A 21,489-nucleotide genomic window follows, 5' to 3' on the forward strand; every position below is an offset into this window, starting at 1 on the left:
ATTTAAATTGCAATTTCATTAAAAGGGACAATTGAAACTCATGATCTTTCAAATATCAATTGAATGCAAGCAAAAAATAAAAATCGTGATTTTTGACATGCTTCTGAATTTTGTGCTAAAAATGACATTTTTCGGCAAAAACGCGCGTGACATCCGGCCGTACGCTATTCCTTAGTATTTTTGCAAGACTTTCAGTATGAGAACGGAGCATTAACAAAAAATGCCGTCGAATCCTTATCTAGAGCCTTTTTTGAGGTTTGGCTGGTCTACTATATACATGCTATGAGGGAACCTTGAGTTTTCGTATAAGTGATAAGTCTTGTGCACTCAGAATTATTCATAATTTTTTTTTTTTAATCTAAAAAGTGTACTTAGCTATAGGGAAAGAGGCACAGAGGGGGAGGGTTTGGGAGGGGGATACCCCCTCCCAAGCACGAGAGATTTTGCATATTTTGAATTGAAATTCAACGATCTGGTGCACACTTTGAGTGAAATATTAAAAAAAAAAATCTTATTTGATGAAAGGTTGCAAAGGAGACCCGCTTCATGTGCATGCATACAGTATACACGCATTTTTTTTTCCGCCTCCCAAATCCCCGGTCCAAATCTTTGGGGGGGGGGGGGCGATCACCCCCATCGCCCCCCCCCCCCCCCTGGCTACGCCAGTGCAACTTTGCATTGTCATGAAAATGTATAGCTGATGAAAGAGTTGCTTGTCCTAGAAAGACACAAGCATTTATGTGGTTGTCAGACCGCATGACAAGTGAAAGTGAATAGATGAAGAAATATAGTGAAAAACGCAGGAGACATTGCTCTCTTGAAATTAGTCAATCATTTTGACTACATCAGTATGCGGAAAACTGTTGTATCACGCATCATTCCTATTATAATGAGTTTGGTAATTATTGCATTGGGTGAATCTGAATCCAAACGAATTTGTGGCAATGAATAAATACCATGAACACGTTTTATCGCTTAAACGATTATCAATGTTTTAAAACGATGAACATTATTTTTCGCCTTGGGGAATAATTTAAGCAACAAGCTATAAAATTTGCGCCAACTACATTGTCTACTAAAAATCATGAGTTCGCTTTTATCGTGTAAATAGGCCTACAACTTTGGTGCTTTTAAGATATATCAAGATTTACCCATGTTTTCAAAATTATTTCGGCTGTGATGAATAGGCAACAATAAGCTGTCTAATTTACTGTTTCTCAAGCTTCGTGCAAGCTTTCTGCTATGTACTATGTGGAAAACTTTAATAAAAGTTGTACCTGTATAAACAGTCATGTGAGAGTATCATATATAGTTATAGCACTATGAACTACATTCGAGAGGACAACATGATATTATTTTCGGCCTAGATTAATAAATATCAGGCTCTGGTCTGGGCTATGTTTAACACTGCGCCTAACATTGTCTGCTGGCAGCCGAAAGAATGATTCCGCGCAGTCGGTGAACGGGTCTGTCCGTTTCAATTACATTTTGAAAGGAAGCTTTTTAACTAAATTCATCCACATGGAACGTCAAGTCGATTACTTTCGAATACTGTATGTTTAGTTAGCTACATAAATTGGTAAACTACAGTATGTCCCAAAAAAAAAATTACAACGGGGCCCTCCGCAATGATATCTTTAAAAATAGTGAATCAATCTAAATACAAATTCAGGGTATGAAACTATAACTCATTGCCCACATCTTACAGAAAATCCCATTCGATTTGCTTCAGTGGTCAAAGAGAAATGAGGAATTTTGTAGAGGATGTCGGGAATCTCTTCTGTCCAAATTCTGTCTATTATTCACACACAAGAGCATTGAATTGCTAAAATTGGAAGAATGAGACTCATGACATGCTTTAGAACAATCCACATTTCTCTGTGACCGCTTAACCAAATTGATTGGGGTTTTCTGCAAAATAGAGCTAAGATGTTATATTTTAAGACTCTGAAGTAGCACTTAGACAGGTTGATCATATTGGGTGCTATCAATTCGAAAATCTGATTGTAATTTTTGGGGCGACTGACTGCAGTATGTCCCCCAAAAAATTACAATCAGATTTTCTCATTGATAACGCCCAATATGATTAAATTTCTAAATGCCACTTCAGGGTCTTAAAATGTCACATTTTAGCTCTATTTTGCAGAAATCCCCATTCGATTTGACTAAGCGGTCACAGAGAAATGTGGATTGTTGTAAAGCATGTCATGAATCGGATTCTTCGGAGTTTAGCATTTTGATGATCTTGTGTGTTAATAATAGACAGAACTTGGACAGAAGAGATTCCCGACATCCTCTACAAAATTCCGTATTTCTCTTTGACCACTGAAGCAAATCGAGTGGGCTTTTCTGTAAGATGTGGGCAATGAGTTATAGCTTCATACCCTGAATTTGTATTTAGATTGATTCACTATTTTCAAAGATATCATTGCGGAGGCCCCCGTTGTAATTATTTTTGGGACATACTGTACAGGGCCGGCGCACTGTTTTCAAAAGTGTGGGGCCCACTTCCGGGTTTCAGGAGCTAACAAGCAAAAAAAAAAAAAAAAAGAAAAAAGAAAAGGTCCTCAGCTCATTCTCTCCCCTCCCATTTTAGTGCCACTTACGTACTTCCGGGTTGAAAAAGGTGTGGGGGCCCAAAGTCATGACACCTTATGTATTCCTTTATATGGTGCACAAAAAGTGTGGGGGCCCGACTGGAGCCCCCACGGCCCCCACGACTGCGCCGCCCCTGAACTAAAAGGATTGAATTTTTCACACTGGACGCATTTCACTACCAACAGGACAATCAGTTTTATTTGGTTATTCTGTAGCACTTAGATTGAAGATCATTTGAAGATTAATTAAAAGATAAATCTATAGCTATTGATATCATCGCTATTATATCATGTATATAGTGTTATCCCCTGAGCAATATTAATGTCAGAGGATAGTTACTGGGGCCCAGTAGAATGCAATGATAGAGGTTGACAATTGATTGAAGCTTGAGTCCTATTCAACAATCTACGGCAAGCCCATATGACGTTGTGCGTATTAACTGCATGGTTGCATTCAACCTTTTGGAAATGGTTTAATGTCTGAGAAGAACACCCGAGCTGTAGGCCTATGATTAGACCTTTCCTACAAGTTTAAAGCCATATACTAAGCACTAGTAGACCTATCATATAATATCACTTCTTATCGATCCTCGCAAGCGTGACATACTAAAGATACCAAAATAAATCTGGAATATATTTGTAAAAAATAAGCAATAAGTTTTTAAAAACTAACTACATTGTAGGTGTGGTTGATGAGGATGAATCCCTGTACACAGCTCATGACGGACACGCTTTCTGTAATCTAGCGGGGACATTTTTTTTTTAAAGAATACATTCATGATATTATACAGTATGTGATTTTTGTGGTTTTATTTTCTATGTTAACACTGAGCGCAGAGTTAAAGAAAAAAAATAAAAATCTCCAAACCCTCACAATATTCAGGACAGTATGGGGTAAAATGAGTTGGTCTGACATGAAACACGAAGCACTGACTCTTTCGTGTGTTTTGAATGTTCTACAAAGTGAGTTGTTTATCATCATAGGGCCTATATTTTATATATACAGTATGCATTGAGACAATGAAGAATATCGATGTGTCGCACGATGCCGGCTGGTGGTAGAAGCTTTCGACCTCAGGTCTTCGTCAGACATCTATACTGTCTTCATTGGCTCAATTATCATTCTTCTCAAGATGACGGAAGCGTTCGGCATCATCCCACTATCATTATATATATATATATATATATATATATATATATATATATATATATATATATATGTCTATATATATATAATAAAAGCCTACATATTATGCGTACCTGTTCTTTGGCGTCTTGTCCGCTACCGGCGGTTTCACGCTGTGTCGATCTTCAGGCAGACTTCATAGTGATTTGCTTCTGTGTTTATGTGTCGTGGTGGATCGGCTTGACGCATGGATGCATGGTTTGCCTGTTCCGGTGTCAACATTTTGATATAAGTTCGGACCTTTTGTTGAACGCGTTTTTGTTCGAATGATAATAACCTTCTCATCGAGGCAGAGATTGCACTGGCCACTCTTTAAGAGTTAACTCTTTACTCTTTATTTATTTATTTATTTATTTATTTATTTATTTATTTATTATGGCTGTCCCGCGTTAGCGTGGAATTTGGGTGTTTGTCTTTCATGCTCCAGATGTACTTTGAGAGCTGGGTCTCATTTTCATATTTTCATGCTTAATCGATTTAACAAGGTTCCCGTATCTACAACTGTATCTTTGAATGTACCCCCCCCCCCCCCCCCCCCGCCAGTCCGTGGTAACATTTTTCCACGTTGTCATGTCTGACGGTTGCCATGAAATACACAAGAGCCGTTTCTATGCATCTTCCTCTCCGCGGGCATTGGTCTTTTTGTCGGCAGTTGCATTTGGGTTTGGGTTCCGTGTCACGTGACTTGGATTGGCTTGATAACTCTTTGGTTGTGGAATTTTCTTGACTGCATCCATGTTTTTCATGCAGCTGTACCTCACGTTTACTGTGTTTCTATTAGATATTGGGTTCCGTTTGTGCCCTTTGGGGATATGCTCTGCTTTACAGCATCGAGCACTTTTCATCAATCCTCAACAAACTATATTCCAGACGGGTATATACTCAACGGATATGTATATATCATATGTCATATATTTGGTGTTCTATTTCTATCACATGTGTCTGTAAAATACACTGACGGGTGTGAAACCCGGGCCAATTGAAGTGATTTCGATGAGATCGAGGCCAATCGTAGATGGCGGTATAACAATACTATAACGAATGAAGGATTGTTGAACTTGCAAGCAGATGATCTCTCAAAGGTACAGTGTATTTGTATGTAATTTTGTCAATTCAATGTATTGTGAATAAAATCACCTTTTTGCTATTGATGTCGTTATAGGGGAATTCAATATGGTCATCATGTGAATGCACTTTTAAGGTTCATTATCTTGCTTAAAATGTTTGTCGGTACTATATTTTAATGCCTCATATTGTACTATGATCACTATACATAGGTGATGGAGTGTTTTACGTGAAAAATGTTTTTTTTTTTTTTCTTCCCGAGGCCGAGGTCCGTTTGCTTACTTTTTTATTTTTGATTGTGGCATCTAATCTTAGAACTTATGAAAATGATAGATATGAAATACACACAGCATCACATATTGCTGAGCAATACACATACACAACACATATACACAAACAAAACAAAAACATAACCACCTCAAAAACTATCTCATTACATTAAGATAATACATGCATAATCATGTTTAATTCTATAATGCTCTCTCCTCACTTCTTTCACTGTCCCACTGTCAATATCAAGTTTTTCCTTAAAAATGATTTACTGGTAATCTCTATACTACTCTACACTTCTTAATCTCTTTCTCCAAAAGACGAACGATAAAAAAAGAAGCACATTACATGCAGGAAGTTCTCTCGATTTCAAGTGATATTTGTATTGTACATTAGAAATTCATTTCATTCTCTGACCATGAATTCAAAATTTAACACAGTGTTGTAAAGTGAAACCTCAAACAACACATAAAAACCCCCTCAAACAACACAAAAAACCCTCTAATAACTAGGTGATTGTGTAAGTCCCAAATCTTACTATTTCTTTGTTTGTTTGTTTGTTTGTTTTTATCCCCAGATACAGTGAAGAACATGATGTGACCGAGGAGGTACAATAATTGTCATGGTGTTTGCATCATCATTATAACAAGGTTCCTGCCGTATTCCAACAGTGCCACATACATAGGTACAGGGATTGTAAATCACAAGATTATCATAAATACATACATGTACATTATGAATCATCCCAATGTATTTTCACACGAGTACAGAGAACTGAACACACAACAACTTCCACATACTGTACACTTTCGTTATAAAAAAAAACAGTTATATCAAAATTTCTTTACACAACAAAGTACAAATTTAGGTCCCATAATTATAACCTTAATCTTCATATATTCTATTTCTTCAGCTTTAACAAAATTTCAATATAACAAAAGAAAACAGGCAGTCCCGAGGACTTTGTTATGATAGGCCACCTGCACTTCCATCATTTAATAGAATAGCTTGTTTTCTACAGAGCCACTGGTTTAAATCAACCACATGTTCGCAAGAATGCAACTTTACACATCTGATTATTAAAGTTACAAACAATAATTTTGTAGCTCCAAGATGATACATTTTGATGCAGTGTATCACCCTGATCACTGGTGTGATACAGTAGACATACTTCTTTTGATCATTCAACACTGAAAACTACAAACTCCAGCTTTGAATCAGATCCACACATACTGTAACTTTCTTTTAATCATATCTTGGAGAAATGTGTAGCTTTCAAAACATTTCTCCTTGCAATGTTAACAAAGATTCCATCTCCAAAGGTTGTACTTTTTGCTTTTTACTCTGACTCGTCAAAAAGAATACATTTTTTGTTTTAGCAACCAGTGACTAATTAGGCATTTTCACATCAGCCCGATGTTTTGAAATAGCGCACCATTCTTAGAATTTCCACCTTGGATTTTCATAACCCAATGACAAAATAGCGCACCATTTAATAATGTGAATTCAAATTAGCGCACTAATTTGAAAGCTAAGCTCGAGAAAATATCTCAACCCAAACTCGTGAAATTTCAGAAACAGGGGGATGATTTGCAAACTAGCACGCTATTTGATAATGTGAATTCACCTCAAGAAATTTGCATGATGCATCCCATCATGCCTAGCGTTTGTGACCTGATCAATCAAGGTAACCTGCACACAAATCGCAGGTAATTTTTTGAAGGTGCAAGCTCTACCGACGATGTTTGTGCATAACTGGCTATCAAATTAGCTTGAAACAATTTCGGGCTAATTCTCTTCAGGCGGATGTTAATCGGAAATGAAATATTTGCAATTGCGAAAAAAATCTTGAACTTGGATTTTTATCGGGCTGTTGTGAAAATGCCTATTGATTCTTTGTCATTCTTATCCGACTTAGTACAGATGAGATTCTGATCAATGAAGGTCTATCTATGATACACTTACAAAGCTTACCAACAGACAGGGCTGTTTCCTTCCTCACAATTAATGTGAGAGTAGCCTGAACTCACACAAGTCTCCATAATTGTAATACATACGGTGTATACATGTATCACAGAGCTACATTTGTACAACATGATGATAAATACTAAATCAGGGTACACACACATGTAATGCAGTAGTCTAAAAAATAATCATACATTATGAAATTACATTGATTCATAATAATTTACTACACAAATATACAGTTGTTATTAAAAAAAAATATATGAAAACTCCCTTCGACAACATCTACATGTATCGACGTAGTTGATAATTGTGTATAACAGTGGTTGGACGGATGTAATGAAACACTACAAAAGACAACAAAGACTCGAATTTTGTATCATGATTTGTTTGGATTTGGAGTAACTGAGTTGCGTATTTATTCAACATGGATTGAGAAACATACTATTTCTGTTGGTAGATGGCTCCAGAGGTATAAATGCTTAAGAATCCTTCTGCAAATGCATTTCTAATTCTACAACAATACTTTTTTTCTTCGGCAAATGGCACGTCCACAGTAAGAGTGAAACCATGAAGAAAATTACAAAACATATCATCTCCACATTCAGTACATTCTGAATGTTTTACATTACCATGGTGGTCACCATCTGTGAGACCTTACACATCTTCATGTAGACTGGTATGGGACACAGCAAATGATATTGACTGGAAAGACTAAAATCTTCCATGACATTTGTAACATACACTTGAACTTCTGACTAATGATCTTCAAAGTATTTGATTAATCTTTGTAAAGAGACAGGCAGTTTGTGTTCCATGACATCCACATGGACTTGAGTACAACAGCACATAATTTATTATGCCATTCTCCCTGTACGATGACTTCAATGCAGAGAAAGAAAGAAAAAAGAACATGAAATGATCACACACTAAAAGTTTGCTGAGATTATCACCATGAATGAAGACATGACTTAGTTAAGTCTCAATCCTATTGCATTCTAGACATTACACTTGAAATCATAATATGAATCTTAAAGGGTTGGCAGAGTTTTGGTCGAGACGGGGCATCAGGTTTCCAGTGTTTTTTATAATTTTTTGAGATAATGAGAAATGTCTTATGAAATATGAAAGAACATATCATTTGAAGAGGAATTCAAAGATTATTTGATGAAAATTGGCTTTGAAATGGCTGAGATATCCAAAACAAAAGCTATCCTAATAAAAGATGGGACTCACCTTTTATTAGGATCCCTTTGTTCTACTTTGTTTTGAGGATATCTCAGCCATTTCAAAACTGATTTACATCAAAGAAACTTTGAATTCCTCATAAAATTGTATGCTCTTTAACATTTCATAAAGTGATTTCTAAGTTTCTCGCAAAAAAAAAAAGAAGAAGTAAAAAGCTGAATCCTTACCTCAACCAGTACTATGCCATCCCTTTAAATAAACCATCTCTTTCAACTAATCAAAGGTCTGCATTTAGGATTTGCATTACCTGTCATGGAGGATGGCTCTGGTCAACCATTAATCAAAAGCCTGTGTTACTCTACTCAGTAAATACCCCTGTCAGAATGTTAGCACAGGGTGAGAAACATGACACACTTCTGACCAAAACAAAAAGAAAGTCTACCAACTCCTTCTCTCTCCACGAGAAACATGAAGAGAAACAATCATCAATGATAAGGCAAATAAATAAAGAAATACACACAAAAAAAAACACAATGGATGAAATAAGTATGAAACGGAGCCCTGGTACAGTGAAATGCCAGTCTATACCCTCTGTAGCTCCACAACAAATCTTTCAAAGTCTCCCTGCTCCTCCCTTCTAAGCTTGCCTATCACCTCTGCATTCCTGTGAAGTGCACAGACAGAAATAACAATCATCATTACAAATATAGAGGAAAAATGAAAATGATATTGAAGATAATTTTGACTCCCATTCATTCAATGACCATTGTATAATGATAAAGACACATGCCAGATTTTACTCAGTGAGCAGTCATTCAAAGTGAAATGAGAGTACACATTACTCAAAGAATGGAAGAACACTATTACAGTTATCAAACTCACCTCACACATACTGTACTATAATCCTGAATAAATTGTAACAACTTGTTTTCCTCTTCCAAGGCACAAAAGTAAAAATTGCAAAAATGAACAAGTTGTCATTCATGTGTAAATGCTCTTCCATGTAACAATAAGACAAAAAAGACAAATTTAACAAAATAAACACAAGAATTCAATTGAAAAGATCATCCTATGATCTCTATTATATCTTTGAAGCCCAAAAAGATCAATAAAGGCTAGAAATAATGGAGAAAAATGAAGAATTTTCTGTCAAATCCAAATTCAAGTGAAATGAGAGAAGAAGCAATATTAACAAAAATGGTAGGATTTTGAATTGATTTCTCAAATTAGGAAAATTGTAAATCATATTTGGTTCTTGAATTTGTCTCATGAATTCTTAAATTACTAAATTGAATGAATGAAATAAATATATCCTGTTCTTTTAATCATCGTTGTGCCCTTACTCCCTATGTCATTTGAAGTTTGAGTTCACAGAATATTCTTATTTTCCCCCTCCAGTTTCCCAGTTTGATTTTGTTTGCGGTTATAAAGAGATAAAGAGAACGAAAACTTATTTTTGCTATTTCATTCGTGTCTCTCATTGTGTTAAACTGGTCTTTTGTTATCATTGTTATCTTAAAGTGCATTTGCAAATGAAAGACAATTTGTCAATTTTTGCAATTTTTACTTTTATGCCCTGGAGGACAAAAACAAATGTGTTCACTCATGCATAAAGTTTCCCTTAATAATGACCTACTAGCTTGATAGCCAATTAAGTTAATATGGTATATGATACATTAATTTTCTTCTATGAAAGTCATGAACTCGAAAAAGTGTTTACTTTCTTTTTTTGCTGAGTGTAGATCCTAGAGAGATTACGTTCAGCTACTGTCTTGATTGCATACCAGTCATTTCATACACTTGGAATCCTATTCTTCACTTTTGGGATCATTGCAGAGAATGGTTACTGTCACAACTTCATAAACAGAGCTCTGGTATAATAAACATGCGTCTACTGTAAAAGTGGAAATTTTCATGTGAGTAATTTTTTGTGCTCAGGTAGGTAATGTGAATTTTGCAAATTTTTAATTCCGCATAATCAAAAGAAAAATGATGTGTGCTTTTATTTTCAGGCTAGTTACATGTCGCGTAACATGTGCTAAAATTTCCACACCGCAAAAATTTCATCTTTTACAGCATCAGATCAAGATTACAGCAAACTGTTTCCCTCGGAGGAAAATGTGTGGAGGCATACAATGTCTCATGTATATGAGGATAACAATAGAGGGCAGTAACTCACCCCAGCTCTGCATCACCATAGCTGATGTGAAGGTTTGAGAATGGGGTTAGAAGTCTGAGAGCTGCTCTCTTCTTCAGCATCTCAACAGTGTTACTGTCTTTCAGCTGGAATCTAGGGCAAAAGATGTTAACAACACAAACAACTTATTGTTGATGGAGATTAGAGTCTTTCGGATGGTTTATAAATTAGATACTGTAAAACGAGGAATGTTCACGTGCATTTTAATTTCGCGAATTTCGCGAGCGCCAAGATTCGCGAAATTAAAATGCACGCGAAGATTCTTGTCTACACTATATGCATCAAATGCCATTGGCATTTCGCGAAAATTTCATGCCGCAAAAAAAGCTGTCGGCTCCAATTCGCAAAAAATTCATGCCGCGAATATATCATGTTTTACAGTAACATGTTCGATCTGCCAAACTGGACTAACAGGCTAAACAACTACAACATGAAACTACAACCGAGAATGGTCACAACTCGTCTGAGTCTCTTCTGCAGCTTTGAATGCCTTCATTTCAAAGACATCAGAGAACATGAGGTGTTTGAAAAGAACACGAGACATCTTCTTCATATCTAAGTGCCTAACTTCATTTAAAGACTGGTACCATGGGGATACCATGCAATGAGAAGGCTGGCCCGACTTGTATGTATATTACAATGTATGCTCAGGAATCCCTCTAACAAATTGTGTTCACATTTATCACTGATCTCTATGTAGGTACGCACACAGCCGAAGAATCTCGACTGAAGTAAAACGTTCTTGACAAGTCACACTTTGATTCACATATTTGGTGACAGGCAATTCTATTCTCGCAGACCTGTGCTGTTCATGGTGTTCAAATGTACTCAGTGGGCAGCGAATGAAGACTTATTGAATTGGGCCAACCTTCTCTACACAGGATACCAGGTCTTTAACAGTGATAAAAAAAACCAGTGTGCATACTTAGTTCTGAATAACTGACCATGTACACTGCTGCCAAATTAAATCATTGGATATATGCAAATGGCAGTTCTAAGGAACTACCACATGCATCTGCTGTCCACATGAGTGTTATATGCCACCAACTTTGAAAGAGAGTTGGAGGAGATATTATGACTATCCCCTCCCCTGCAACAACACAAGATATAAATAATGGAAAGCATTCATTGGTCCTTTGCAAAAACTGTTGGCCAGACTAAAAATGTCCTGCTTTTGCTTAATTTCACTTCAGCCTCACCAACACAAATTTTGTATTTCATATTCTTCAAACTGCTGAAATACAGAAATGAAGCAACAAAATTTCTGTTCTTGTACTTTTGTCTCTCCATTAAAAAATGGGGAAAAAAAGTGACCATGAACCCCTCAAATTCACTCACGTCATCTTCTCTGGATTGACATCATTCTGGACATCTGTAGATTCCTCCTCAGACTCCTCAATTTCCGCTTCTGTAACGACAGGATGCGGTGGACAATAAAATGAATTTTAGCTGTAATCTCAGTTCAAACATTCTTTAATCAATCATTTTGTGTTTTGCATTCATGCATTTATAACATCTATCGAAGAAGCACTTTTTTGGGGGGAAAAAAAACCAAGTAGTGGCAACATATCATAACTGCTATTGCATTACAATATTTATATTATATTGGATGGCTATGAATGGGATACCAGGGAATATTGCACGAGTTAGGGCCAATATTGCACGAATCGAAGATGAGTGCAATATTGACCCTAACGAGTGCAATATTCCCTGGTATTCCATGAATCAAGGCCATCCAATATAATTATTATCATCTATACAATCAGGCAGAGCAAGCACAAACTGCACGAAATTACCCGGCTTCAACTTGTCTTGGAAGTTGACTCGGCAGTCACATCCCAGCGCTGACAAGGGGAAGCCCCTAAAACTGCGTATGAAACAAACAACTAGCAAGATGTTTGCGCGCTTGTGAATTGTAACAAAATGACGCGCACTAGTAGCAAGCGTTTGCGCATTCAGCAAGCGCTCGCGCAATAGACGAGACAGAATTGAATATGGTGTGATCTTGAACGGCAAGTAACAACGGTAGCCTATGGCGAATTAATACGTTGGCCTATGCGTTTCGTTCAATATGCTCTGATATTGAACGGTAAAAATTGCGCGGACTACAATACGCGTTTTTAATGCGGCGCTAAAACGTCCTATATAGATGATAATTCTCTTTCTTCATCAATCAATTCACCAATTAATCATATGAAGGAAGGCTGGCTCAGCACTTCTCAGTAATGATTTCAGAGAAAGTGTTCAGAGGACATGCAGTGTGCCCTACATATTTGATATACATGCATACATATCACACAAGAGCATAGGCGCCGGAAGTGGGGGGGGGGGAGGGGGGCGGCTGCCCCCCCAATCCAAAAAAAAAGTTCCAATGTACAATACAGGTCAAAAATCAAGGTCAAAGGTCAAAGAAGGCAAAGGTCAAAATTCTGTGTAGAAGTTTTGAAGCCCTCACCTAGTGCCATCACATAAAGCAAACAGAATCGAAATCGGGTTAGAAATGGCGAAGGAGTAGCATTTTGTAGCAAAATGTACAATATAGGTCAAAAATCAAGGTCAAAGGTCAAAGAAGGCAAAGGTCAAAATTCTGTGTAGAATTTTTGAAGCCCTCACCTAGTGCCATCACATAAAGCAAACGGAATCGAAATCGGGTTAGAAATGGCGAAGAAGTAGCATTTTGTAGCAAAATGTACAATATAGGTCAAAAATCAAGGTCAAAGGTCAAAGAAGGCAAAGGTCAAAATTCTGTGTAGAAGTTTTGAAGCCCTCACCTAGTGCCATCACATAAAGCAAACGGAATCGAAATCGGGTTAGAAATGGCGAAGGAGTAGCATTTTGTAGCAAAATGTACAATATAGGTCAAAAATTCGGGGGGGGGGGGGGGGGGGGCAAAACGCATTTTTGCCCCCCCAAAAAGCCCCCCCCCCAAAAAAAAAAAGAATAATAATAATAACAAAAATAAATGAATAAACAAAGAAAATAAAACAGATATGCATATAAAAATATATGAATAAAAGGGAAAAAATATGGCTACAAACGGCAGCTTTTGGACTGTAAAATGTCAAAACTTTCAAGCTCGCTCGCTTCGCTCGCTCGCATCCAGCAGTTGAGCCCGGTGCGCCTCCCCCTTAATTTCTAAAGCGAAAAACATAGCTACGACGGCAGTTGTTGGACTCTAGAATTTCACAATTTTCAAGCTCGCTCGCTTCGCTCGCTCGCATTGAATCGTTATGCCATTCTCCTAATATTGCTGACAGTAATTGCCAGTAGTTGCACCCGATGCCCCCACCCCTTAATTTCCAAAGCGAAAGATAAATATAGCTACAAACGGGAGTTTTGGGACTGTAAAATGTCAAAATTTTCAAGCTCGCTCGCTTCGCTCGCTCGCATTGAATCGTTATGCCACTCTCCTAACGTTGCTGCCAGTAATTGCCAGCAGTTGCGCCCGATGCCCCCCCCCCTTAATTTCCAAAGCGAAAGATATAGCTACAAACGGGAGTTTTTGGACTGTAAAATGTCAAAATTCTCAAGCTCGCTCGCATTGAATCGTTATGCCATTCTCCTAATGTTGCTGCCAGTAATTGCCAGCAGTTGCGCCCGATGCGCCACCCCATTAATTTCCAAAGTGAAAGATATAGTTACAAACCCCAGTTTTGGGACGTGAGAATGTCAAAATTGTCAAGCTTGCTCACTTCGCTCGCTCGCATATCGTTATGCCATCCTCCTAATGTTGCTGCCAATAACTGCCAGCAGTTGCGCCCGATGTGCCCCCATTTTAGTCCATGGGCCAGGTCAGATATTGGTACCACCAAAAGGGACAAAACCTTTGTGATGCCGTTTTGTTTGTTAGGGATATATAAGTGTATCAAACTATGATAGCAATTCCAAATGAGTAGCTTTGTCATGAAAAATGTAGTCTTTAATCAATGCTTTTTGGGTTTTGATAATCAGCCCGCACGTCTGAACCAAGACTATACACAGAACGATAAAGCACGGTCTCTACGGAGCGCGCTGTTTTGAACGCGGTGCATCTGTCTATGGAGTGATAGTCTACGTTCAAGACAGCCGCGGCCATATCCAAATGCTGTTCTACATGGTACCTCTCTTTATGTAGGAAAAATTGTATGGAATGGGAGACGTTACCGCAAAACGGTATTTTCTTATCATTCGTTGCCATTCATTTTCTTGCTAAAATACCCATGGAAATTTATTTCTACGACAAATTGCTACATTCCAGTGTGCATATTTTCATATCTTTTGCCGAGAAAGAACTAGCAATTTAAAGTTGTTTTCATACAGTTTTACAGCCAATTCAAGGGCTACATCTGGATGAGTGACTATTGTATCAATGAGTATTTAAAGGGGAAGGCTAGTAACTGATCTGTGGGAATCAGTGCGAATGCTGGGGATGATTGTTCCAATTCTTTTGGGATTCATTTAAGAGTACATTATATATCTATCGTTGTGTGAAAATTATTTGCTTCAGAACGGTCTCATATTCAAGTAATGTGCAGCTTAATGCCCCGTCACTGACCAGGCATGCTAACCTGGAAACATTAGACTGCACATTACTTGAATATGAGACCATTCTGAAGCAAATTATTTTCACACAACAATAGATATATAATGTACTCTTGAATGAATCCCATATTGGAACAATCATCTCCCAGCATTTCCACTGATTCCCACTGATCAGTTACTAGCCTTCCCCTTTAAGACATAGCTTAATCAAGGCTTACATATTATTATGATAAGATAAGTGATAATATATTTCCTGTTTGAAAGAACAATGAAAATTGGAATTATGGAGTAATCACAATAAAGATGGCAGTTCAAAAAGACAAGATTACACAGAGCGGAAGAGAGTACTAATGTATTAAAATTCCATTACATATAAAGTTAGATAACAGCGTCAAACAAGGTATTTGCAGATCTTGATATCGATACCAGCAAATGACCGCGGTCGTACCCCAAGGGTTGTATACAGCAAGGGAATTGGAGGGTTTTGCCCATTCCCATTCCTAGACTTTTACCCCCAAACCAGACTTTTTTACTTGGACATCACATTTTCAAATGATTTATCAAATATTGAGTAAGTCATTGAACAATTAAAGAAATTATCCTTTTTTTGGGGGGGGGGGGGGGAGGGGTTGTTAATTGTGTTTCTCGCAACTTGGTTATTTTAGCATAACGCATGGCAAGGGGCAAAGTAATTTCGATTTAGCAATTCTATTTGTTTCTTGGTATCTACTTGGATTTTTTTTTAATACCTTGTGTCAGAGGGGATCGTTATAATAATTCTTCCCTGTTCCAGACTTATGAAACTCCACCAAAATGCAATTGCTCTAAAAATTCTGACAAATACTTTGCAACAAACACTAATTTGCTCCGTCGAGGCTTGCTGACTTTCTGAAGTTGCATGGCGGTGACCAATAAAAACAAAACAGAAGAACAAAGCCGCCCCAAAACTCTCTCTTTTCGATTAACGCCCATATTGTATCTGCGTGCCTATTTTGTGCTTGCTCATTAGTTTGTTTGAATTAGAATTAATAATGTTCGTTTTTTCCTGTGTCTTTTGGTATTATTATCATGGCACTATCTATCCTATTTCCTGTCACTTTATCCTTTCCATTAAGTGTCGAAGTAAATTTGCTCTGAAGAGTGTTTCGTATATTTTGTAACATTAACTCACCCGTTTTGCAGAAGTAATATTAAGAAGGATGTTTTGCTATCTCTTGTTGTGCTCTTAATTTTGCTGAATATGCAGATATCTCGCTATTGGCATGTTGGTACTTGGGAGTTGTTTGTTGAGGTGTGTACTTTGTATGTCAAAATGATATCGAAATGTTGGTGATGATAGTGGCTCTGATTATTTTGGAGTAGAACAGAATTATTTGATAACGAATATAGTAATCATGACTTTAACAAAAGGTGACAGATACAATTTCGTCATTGATAGTGTCCTTTGAAATGCCGTTTTTCACTCTTTCCCCCTAAATATTCCCCAAAGTGTTGATTGCATAGTTGAATAACAATGCTAAGAACACGAAGAATGCAACAGCTCGTGTGTGTGGAATGGGGGTGACCTCGCATTTGTTTACGTGACAGTGGATGAATTGTTATTATCTCCAAAATAGCAAAAATGTGGAGAGGGAGGTGCTCCGCTGATACTGAAATTTTGCTCACTATAAGTTTGATATCTTGTCTGATCAAATTTGATGTCGTTTCCCGAAACTTATTACGCATATATAAGATATAAGATATGTTTAATTAGTGTTAAAGTATTTTGGTTACCATGGCAACAAATAAGTTATAAGCAAGCAATAAGCAAGTTCCGTTTCACATTTTGACCCTTTTTTTAGCTTCTTGTTACTTATTATTTTATGTATTCACAACATAAAATAATACAATTTTATACTTTTAAAGAAAGTATTCAATTATGTTTGAAAAAGCTACAGCGCCCTCTTGTGCTTTGTCTTGATTTTTTCTGTGGTAAACACCATTTTCTTAAGATTTGGACCTGTAAATGCTCCGAAAAGGTTAAAAGTTGAAATGTGTCTTAATATGTCTAGATAGAAATAAACAGCAAAAAGTAGTTGCAATTTCGCCTTAACTGCCCGACACATGTCCTAAAATTAGTTAATTTAATATTATTTGATGGAATTCTGTTTGTTTTCTTTGTATATTGACAAATTGCTCCCTCTTTGTGGTTTCCAAGAAAAGTTTTGATGGTGCCATTTTGTAGAGTATGTCTTGATTTACATTTGTGCCACATTTCAGAGCAATTGATAGAAAAATATTGAAATTATAGAGGGAGCGGATTGTGCCCTCCATGGTTTACCGAGCTTAAAAAGGTATTTGGAGTTATGAGGGTTAACGGCTGGTACTGAGACTAAGCTACTTCTCTGGAATTGCTATCATAGCAAAATATAATCTACAGATACATACTATTTCAAAATGCATAAGCAGAATTTGTCCCTTTAAGTGGTACCAATATCGTAAAAATCTGGTCTTGGCCCATGGACTATTTATTTCCAAAGCGAAATATATTATAGCTACAATTAAAACTCCAGTTTTGGAACTGTAGAATATCTAAATTTTCAAGCTCGCTCACTTCGCTCGCTCGCATTTTATTGTTATGCCATTCACCTTATGTTGCTGCACAGTATATAATTTGTCGATCGTTTCACACCGTCATTCCATAATCCATGTAAGGAAAACTTACAATTTTCCTCAATGACTGCGTTGTTCAATGTATCACATTCCGTAATGTATATTGTAGTCCCATTATTGCTCACGCACAAGCATACAGACCGTCAAAATTACTTTATGGTTCCCCCCATGTTTCGACCCACCGTATACGCCACTTTACATATATATATACCGGGTGTCCCAAAAAAAGCGGAACGGTGGATTTTAAGTATCTTGCGGTCTAAAAGTTATCTTTTGACATCATTAGAAAGAGCATCTTCCGCAGAAGACTATGATACCAAAATCATTACATTTGGTTCAGTACTTTTTATTCTACGCCAATTTCTGAAAATGCAGTAATTGTCAAATTTCGCCGGATTTTTGCGACTTATGAGATAATAATTTGAGTGCGACACGCGATCCATACGGTGAACATTGTGTAAGCTCGGTGATCCATGTCAACAAAAGATACAGCTTTCACATTGGGCACGGGCCAGGAAAAAACAGTGTGTGTGTGTGTGTCTGTGCGTGTGTGTGTGTGTGCGCCCAATATGAAAGCGTTATCTTTTGTTGACATGGATCAATGAGCTTACACAATTCACCGTATGGAACGCGTTTCGCACCCAAATTATTATCTCATAAGTCGCAAAAAATTGAAAATGACTGCATTTACAGAAATTGGCGTAGAATAAAAAGTACTGAACCAAATCTAATGATTTGGGTATCATGGTCTTCTGCGGAAGATGCTCTTTCTAACGATGTCAAAAAATATATCACTTTTAGAACGTAAGGTACTGAAAATCCACCGTTCCGCTTTTTTTGGGACAACCGGTATATATATATATATAATAGATGTGTGTGCGTGTGTGTGTCTGTGTGTGTGTATGTGTATATTGTGTAACATATGCATGGTCTAATCTTGAGCCCCCCTCCAATGTTTGCCCCCCCCCCCCCCCCCCCCCCCCCCCCCCCCCCCCCAATCCAAAACTGCTTCCGGCGCGCCTGCACAAGAGCATCTATTCAAAGCAAACCTGCAAAAACATATTTACTGGAAACAAGATTCCACTCCAAAGCAGCATTTCTTTGAAATGTCTTTTGTGAAATTGTTGAGGCATGACTTGATCTTAGCACTTGGAATAGGTGAATATCAAGACTAGTATCATGATATGCTCATTTTCAAATACTTACTGGCAATTTCATAGTTTGTACATTTCTAATTTTTGATATCTAAACTGTTCTTGATGCAGATCTGACAGTAAGGACATAATTGGCACAATGTTTTAACTTCCAACTGATGGATACAAGTTTGTGCTTGGCAAATCAAGATTAATATTTTCCTTCACAACATTCACCTCATTGCACCTCAAGATTAAATTTTAGTAAAAGACATAAAACACCACCCTCTCTGTTTATGAAGGTGTCCATCCAGATTATTACACACAAAATATCAGGCAAAGTATTGTACTGTATGGCTAAGTGCGATAAATTATGGGTCACCATCAGTTGAAACTTGCTCTTTGCCGAATGTAGTTAAGTCAAATGTGCAAATGATACACATGCAGTCAACTTACCTTGCTCCTTGAAAACCATTTCATAGTAGAAGTGTGTGGCATTTCTGAAAGAGCTTGGCCAGACATAACCTTTGCCTTTTGGCTTGTAGTGCTTGGTGACCTTTGACCTTGCATCCCTAGAGTTCATGCCGATGCCGTACACATAGAAGAGCTTCTTTCCTCGAGAGCTGGGCGCGCCTTTGTAGACATAGTTGAATTTGTATCTCTCGTCAGGCCTAGCTACCGCGGCTGTTACAAGGGTTGGAAAGAGAAATTTCTGTACATAGAAATAGTCTTATGAGCATACAATCTTACAATGAAAACACGCAGTCAACATTTTTGCAGAAAACATGGATATGATCTAGATATTTGAACACACATATTAAGGCATGATAGATATCATGGACTATCACAGCAGCGGATGTAACACAGATGAAACAATGGCGATATGATGCTGTTTAACCTTTTGTATGCATGTGGTTTCACTACTCAAAAGAACATGAGGGTATTAATTCACAAATGCCACGGTATACTACATACTTACTGCATACTTGGCACATAAACACTGCATACAATAACTAAATGGCTTACAACAAGGATATTTGTCTTTCTGTCTTACAGGGTCTTGCATTTGGGGATGTGTCTACGCATTTAGTTGAGATAGGCTTTGTCATACAAGCTACATGTACAGCTGACCAGTGTTTTTGTCTACCTTCACTGTAATCGTCCAGTCTGGCCTGGTAGAAGTAGCCTTTCTTGTTGACCTTCACCTCCTGGTCAGCTGTCTCTTTCTTGTTCACGCTGTCCTCATCCCGACGATACCTGACCGTTCCGTGACCAAGGTCAACGAGAGCTGGAGCATCAATCAACACACTCTGGAGTGAAGAGAAAGAAAAGAGGAAATGCATGCATTGCAGAAGAGTTGCTTGTCTCGCACATTCCATGAACCAGTTTATGCCTGTAATCATAATGTAGAGGCATTGTAGATTTCCAAAATTTGTGCAGCCTATATGACTTGCATTGGCAAATTATATTGCTACACTCTAGTTAGTAGTAATGCCCAAGATGTACGTAAATCGCATAGAAACCTGTAACAATATTAAGCAGTATATTTGTCAGTAGGCCTATGTACTATTCCATTGTATGTACATCGGCCCCTACCAGAAGTATCTATCAGTTACTATCACAGAAGTCTGAAGCAACAGATAACTTCTCTTGGAGTTAGAGAAAATGTCTAACGTTATAGGATATTACAATCAACTGTTGTTGGTAGGTGCAGCAACTGGAATGATGTAGGACTGGGTTGGTACATCATAGTGAGTCTGGAATCTTTTCTGTTGTTGTTGGAGGGAGGTGATTGAAGCTCTTCCACTTCACTGTTCTGTTCCAGCATGGATTGCACACTGGATGTGTTGTGGTATCTTTTCAGTGAGAATCTGGCTGCTTGTCTTTGAACCATTTTTAGTTATAAACATAACTGCGACCAGCCCCAACGCTCCCACAGTAAAACTGTGTACACTACAAGGAGGGCCCCGGGGTTTGAGTAACACTGTCTGTGCTGTGTTACATGTAGACCCCTCTACTAACACTAACACTAACAAGTAACAGTTTAGAGATTGTTTTGTAGAACACTAACTGACTCTAGAGACGGTCGAGGCCAGTATGCAGATCAACGTAATTATGTACGTAGATATAACAACATTAATCTTAAGTAACTCATGAACTATGGACACTTCTGGCAGATAGGTGGTGTTAATAGACTATGTAAACCGTCAACAACACCCAACAGTGTCACTGACACTCAGTGCCAGTGTGGACATGTGCATGCATGGTTGGACATCCGGACATTCATTATCCTTATTTTAGCTTACCTCTCCTCCAGTTTTCTTGCCCTCTTTCGCAGCCAGTTCGACTCGAGGACTCATCGGCATTCCCACGACTGGGTTTTTACCAGCTCCTGCTCCCATTCCTACTCCATTTTTGTAACAATAACGGTACTGCCAAAGTTATGTTTCTATCACAGTCAGTCAGCTGTCTACCACCAGTGGACTGATCGCATTACTCCGGCACCCTACTTCGACGCCATAGTTTATCATCACCTTGCCAATCACTTTGACGTCATAATATGGCACCTGTGCGTTTGCCTGTACAGGTTATGAACTTAGATGGCGCGCATCTATGAGATATTTCAAAGCACATTGGCTTGGCTGCCATGGTTGCAGTGTGTATCTGCGGCAGGTGCTATCGAAGGCAGATCTTCGTCGATGGTGGACACGTCAA

General features: G+C 37.9%; 1 protein-coding gene across 1 annotated transcript; it reads right to left on the reverse strand.

Moving 5' to 3' along the window:
* Window positions 1–6,805: 6,805 nt before the first annotated feature.
* On the reverse strand, window positions 6,806–21,270 carry LOC139717412 (uncharacterized). Its single transcript, XM_071628909.1, has 6 exons — window positions 21,081–21,270; window positions 19,922–20,084; window positions 19,231–19,458; window positions 11,807–11,876; window positions 10,451–10,561; window positions 6,806–8,935 (listed from the first exon to the last, which is right to left on the reverse strand). The coding sequence occupies exons 1-6, from the start codon at window positions 21,174–21,176 to the stop codon at window positions 8,854–8,856; spliced, it is 750 nt and encodes a 249-aa protein (XP_071485010.1). The 5' UTR covers window positions 21,177–21,270; the 3' UTR covers window positions 6,806–8,853.
* Window positions 21,271–21,489: the final 219 nt, after the last annotated feature.

The sequence above is a fragment of the Diadema antillarum genome, unplaced genomic scaffold (assembly GCF_040938485.1).
Source record: "Diadema antillarum isolate AM-2024a unplaced genomic scaffold, OU_Dant_1.0 scf00000075, whole genome shotgun sequence".
Lineage (NCBI taxonomy): Eukaryota > Metazoa > Echinodermata > Echinoidea > Diadematoida > Diadematidae > Diadema > Diadema antillarum.

Excerpts from the sequence above, each read along its gene's own strand:
- LOC139717412 (XM_071628909.1), bottom strand. The coding sequence starts at position 21,176 with ATGGGAGCAGGAGCTGGTAAAAACCCAGTCGTGGGAATGCCGATGAGT. Across the intron at positions 20,085-21,080 it reads GCAAGAAAACTGGAGGAGAG|AGTGTGTTGATTGATGCTCC; the intron begins GTAAGCTAAAAT and ends TCTTCACTCCAG. Across the intron at positions 11,877-19,230 it reads AATGGTTTTCAAGGAGCAAG|AAGCGGAAATTGAGGAGTCT; the intron begins GTAAGTTGACTG and ends CTGTCGTTACAG.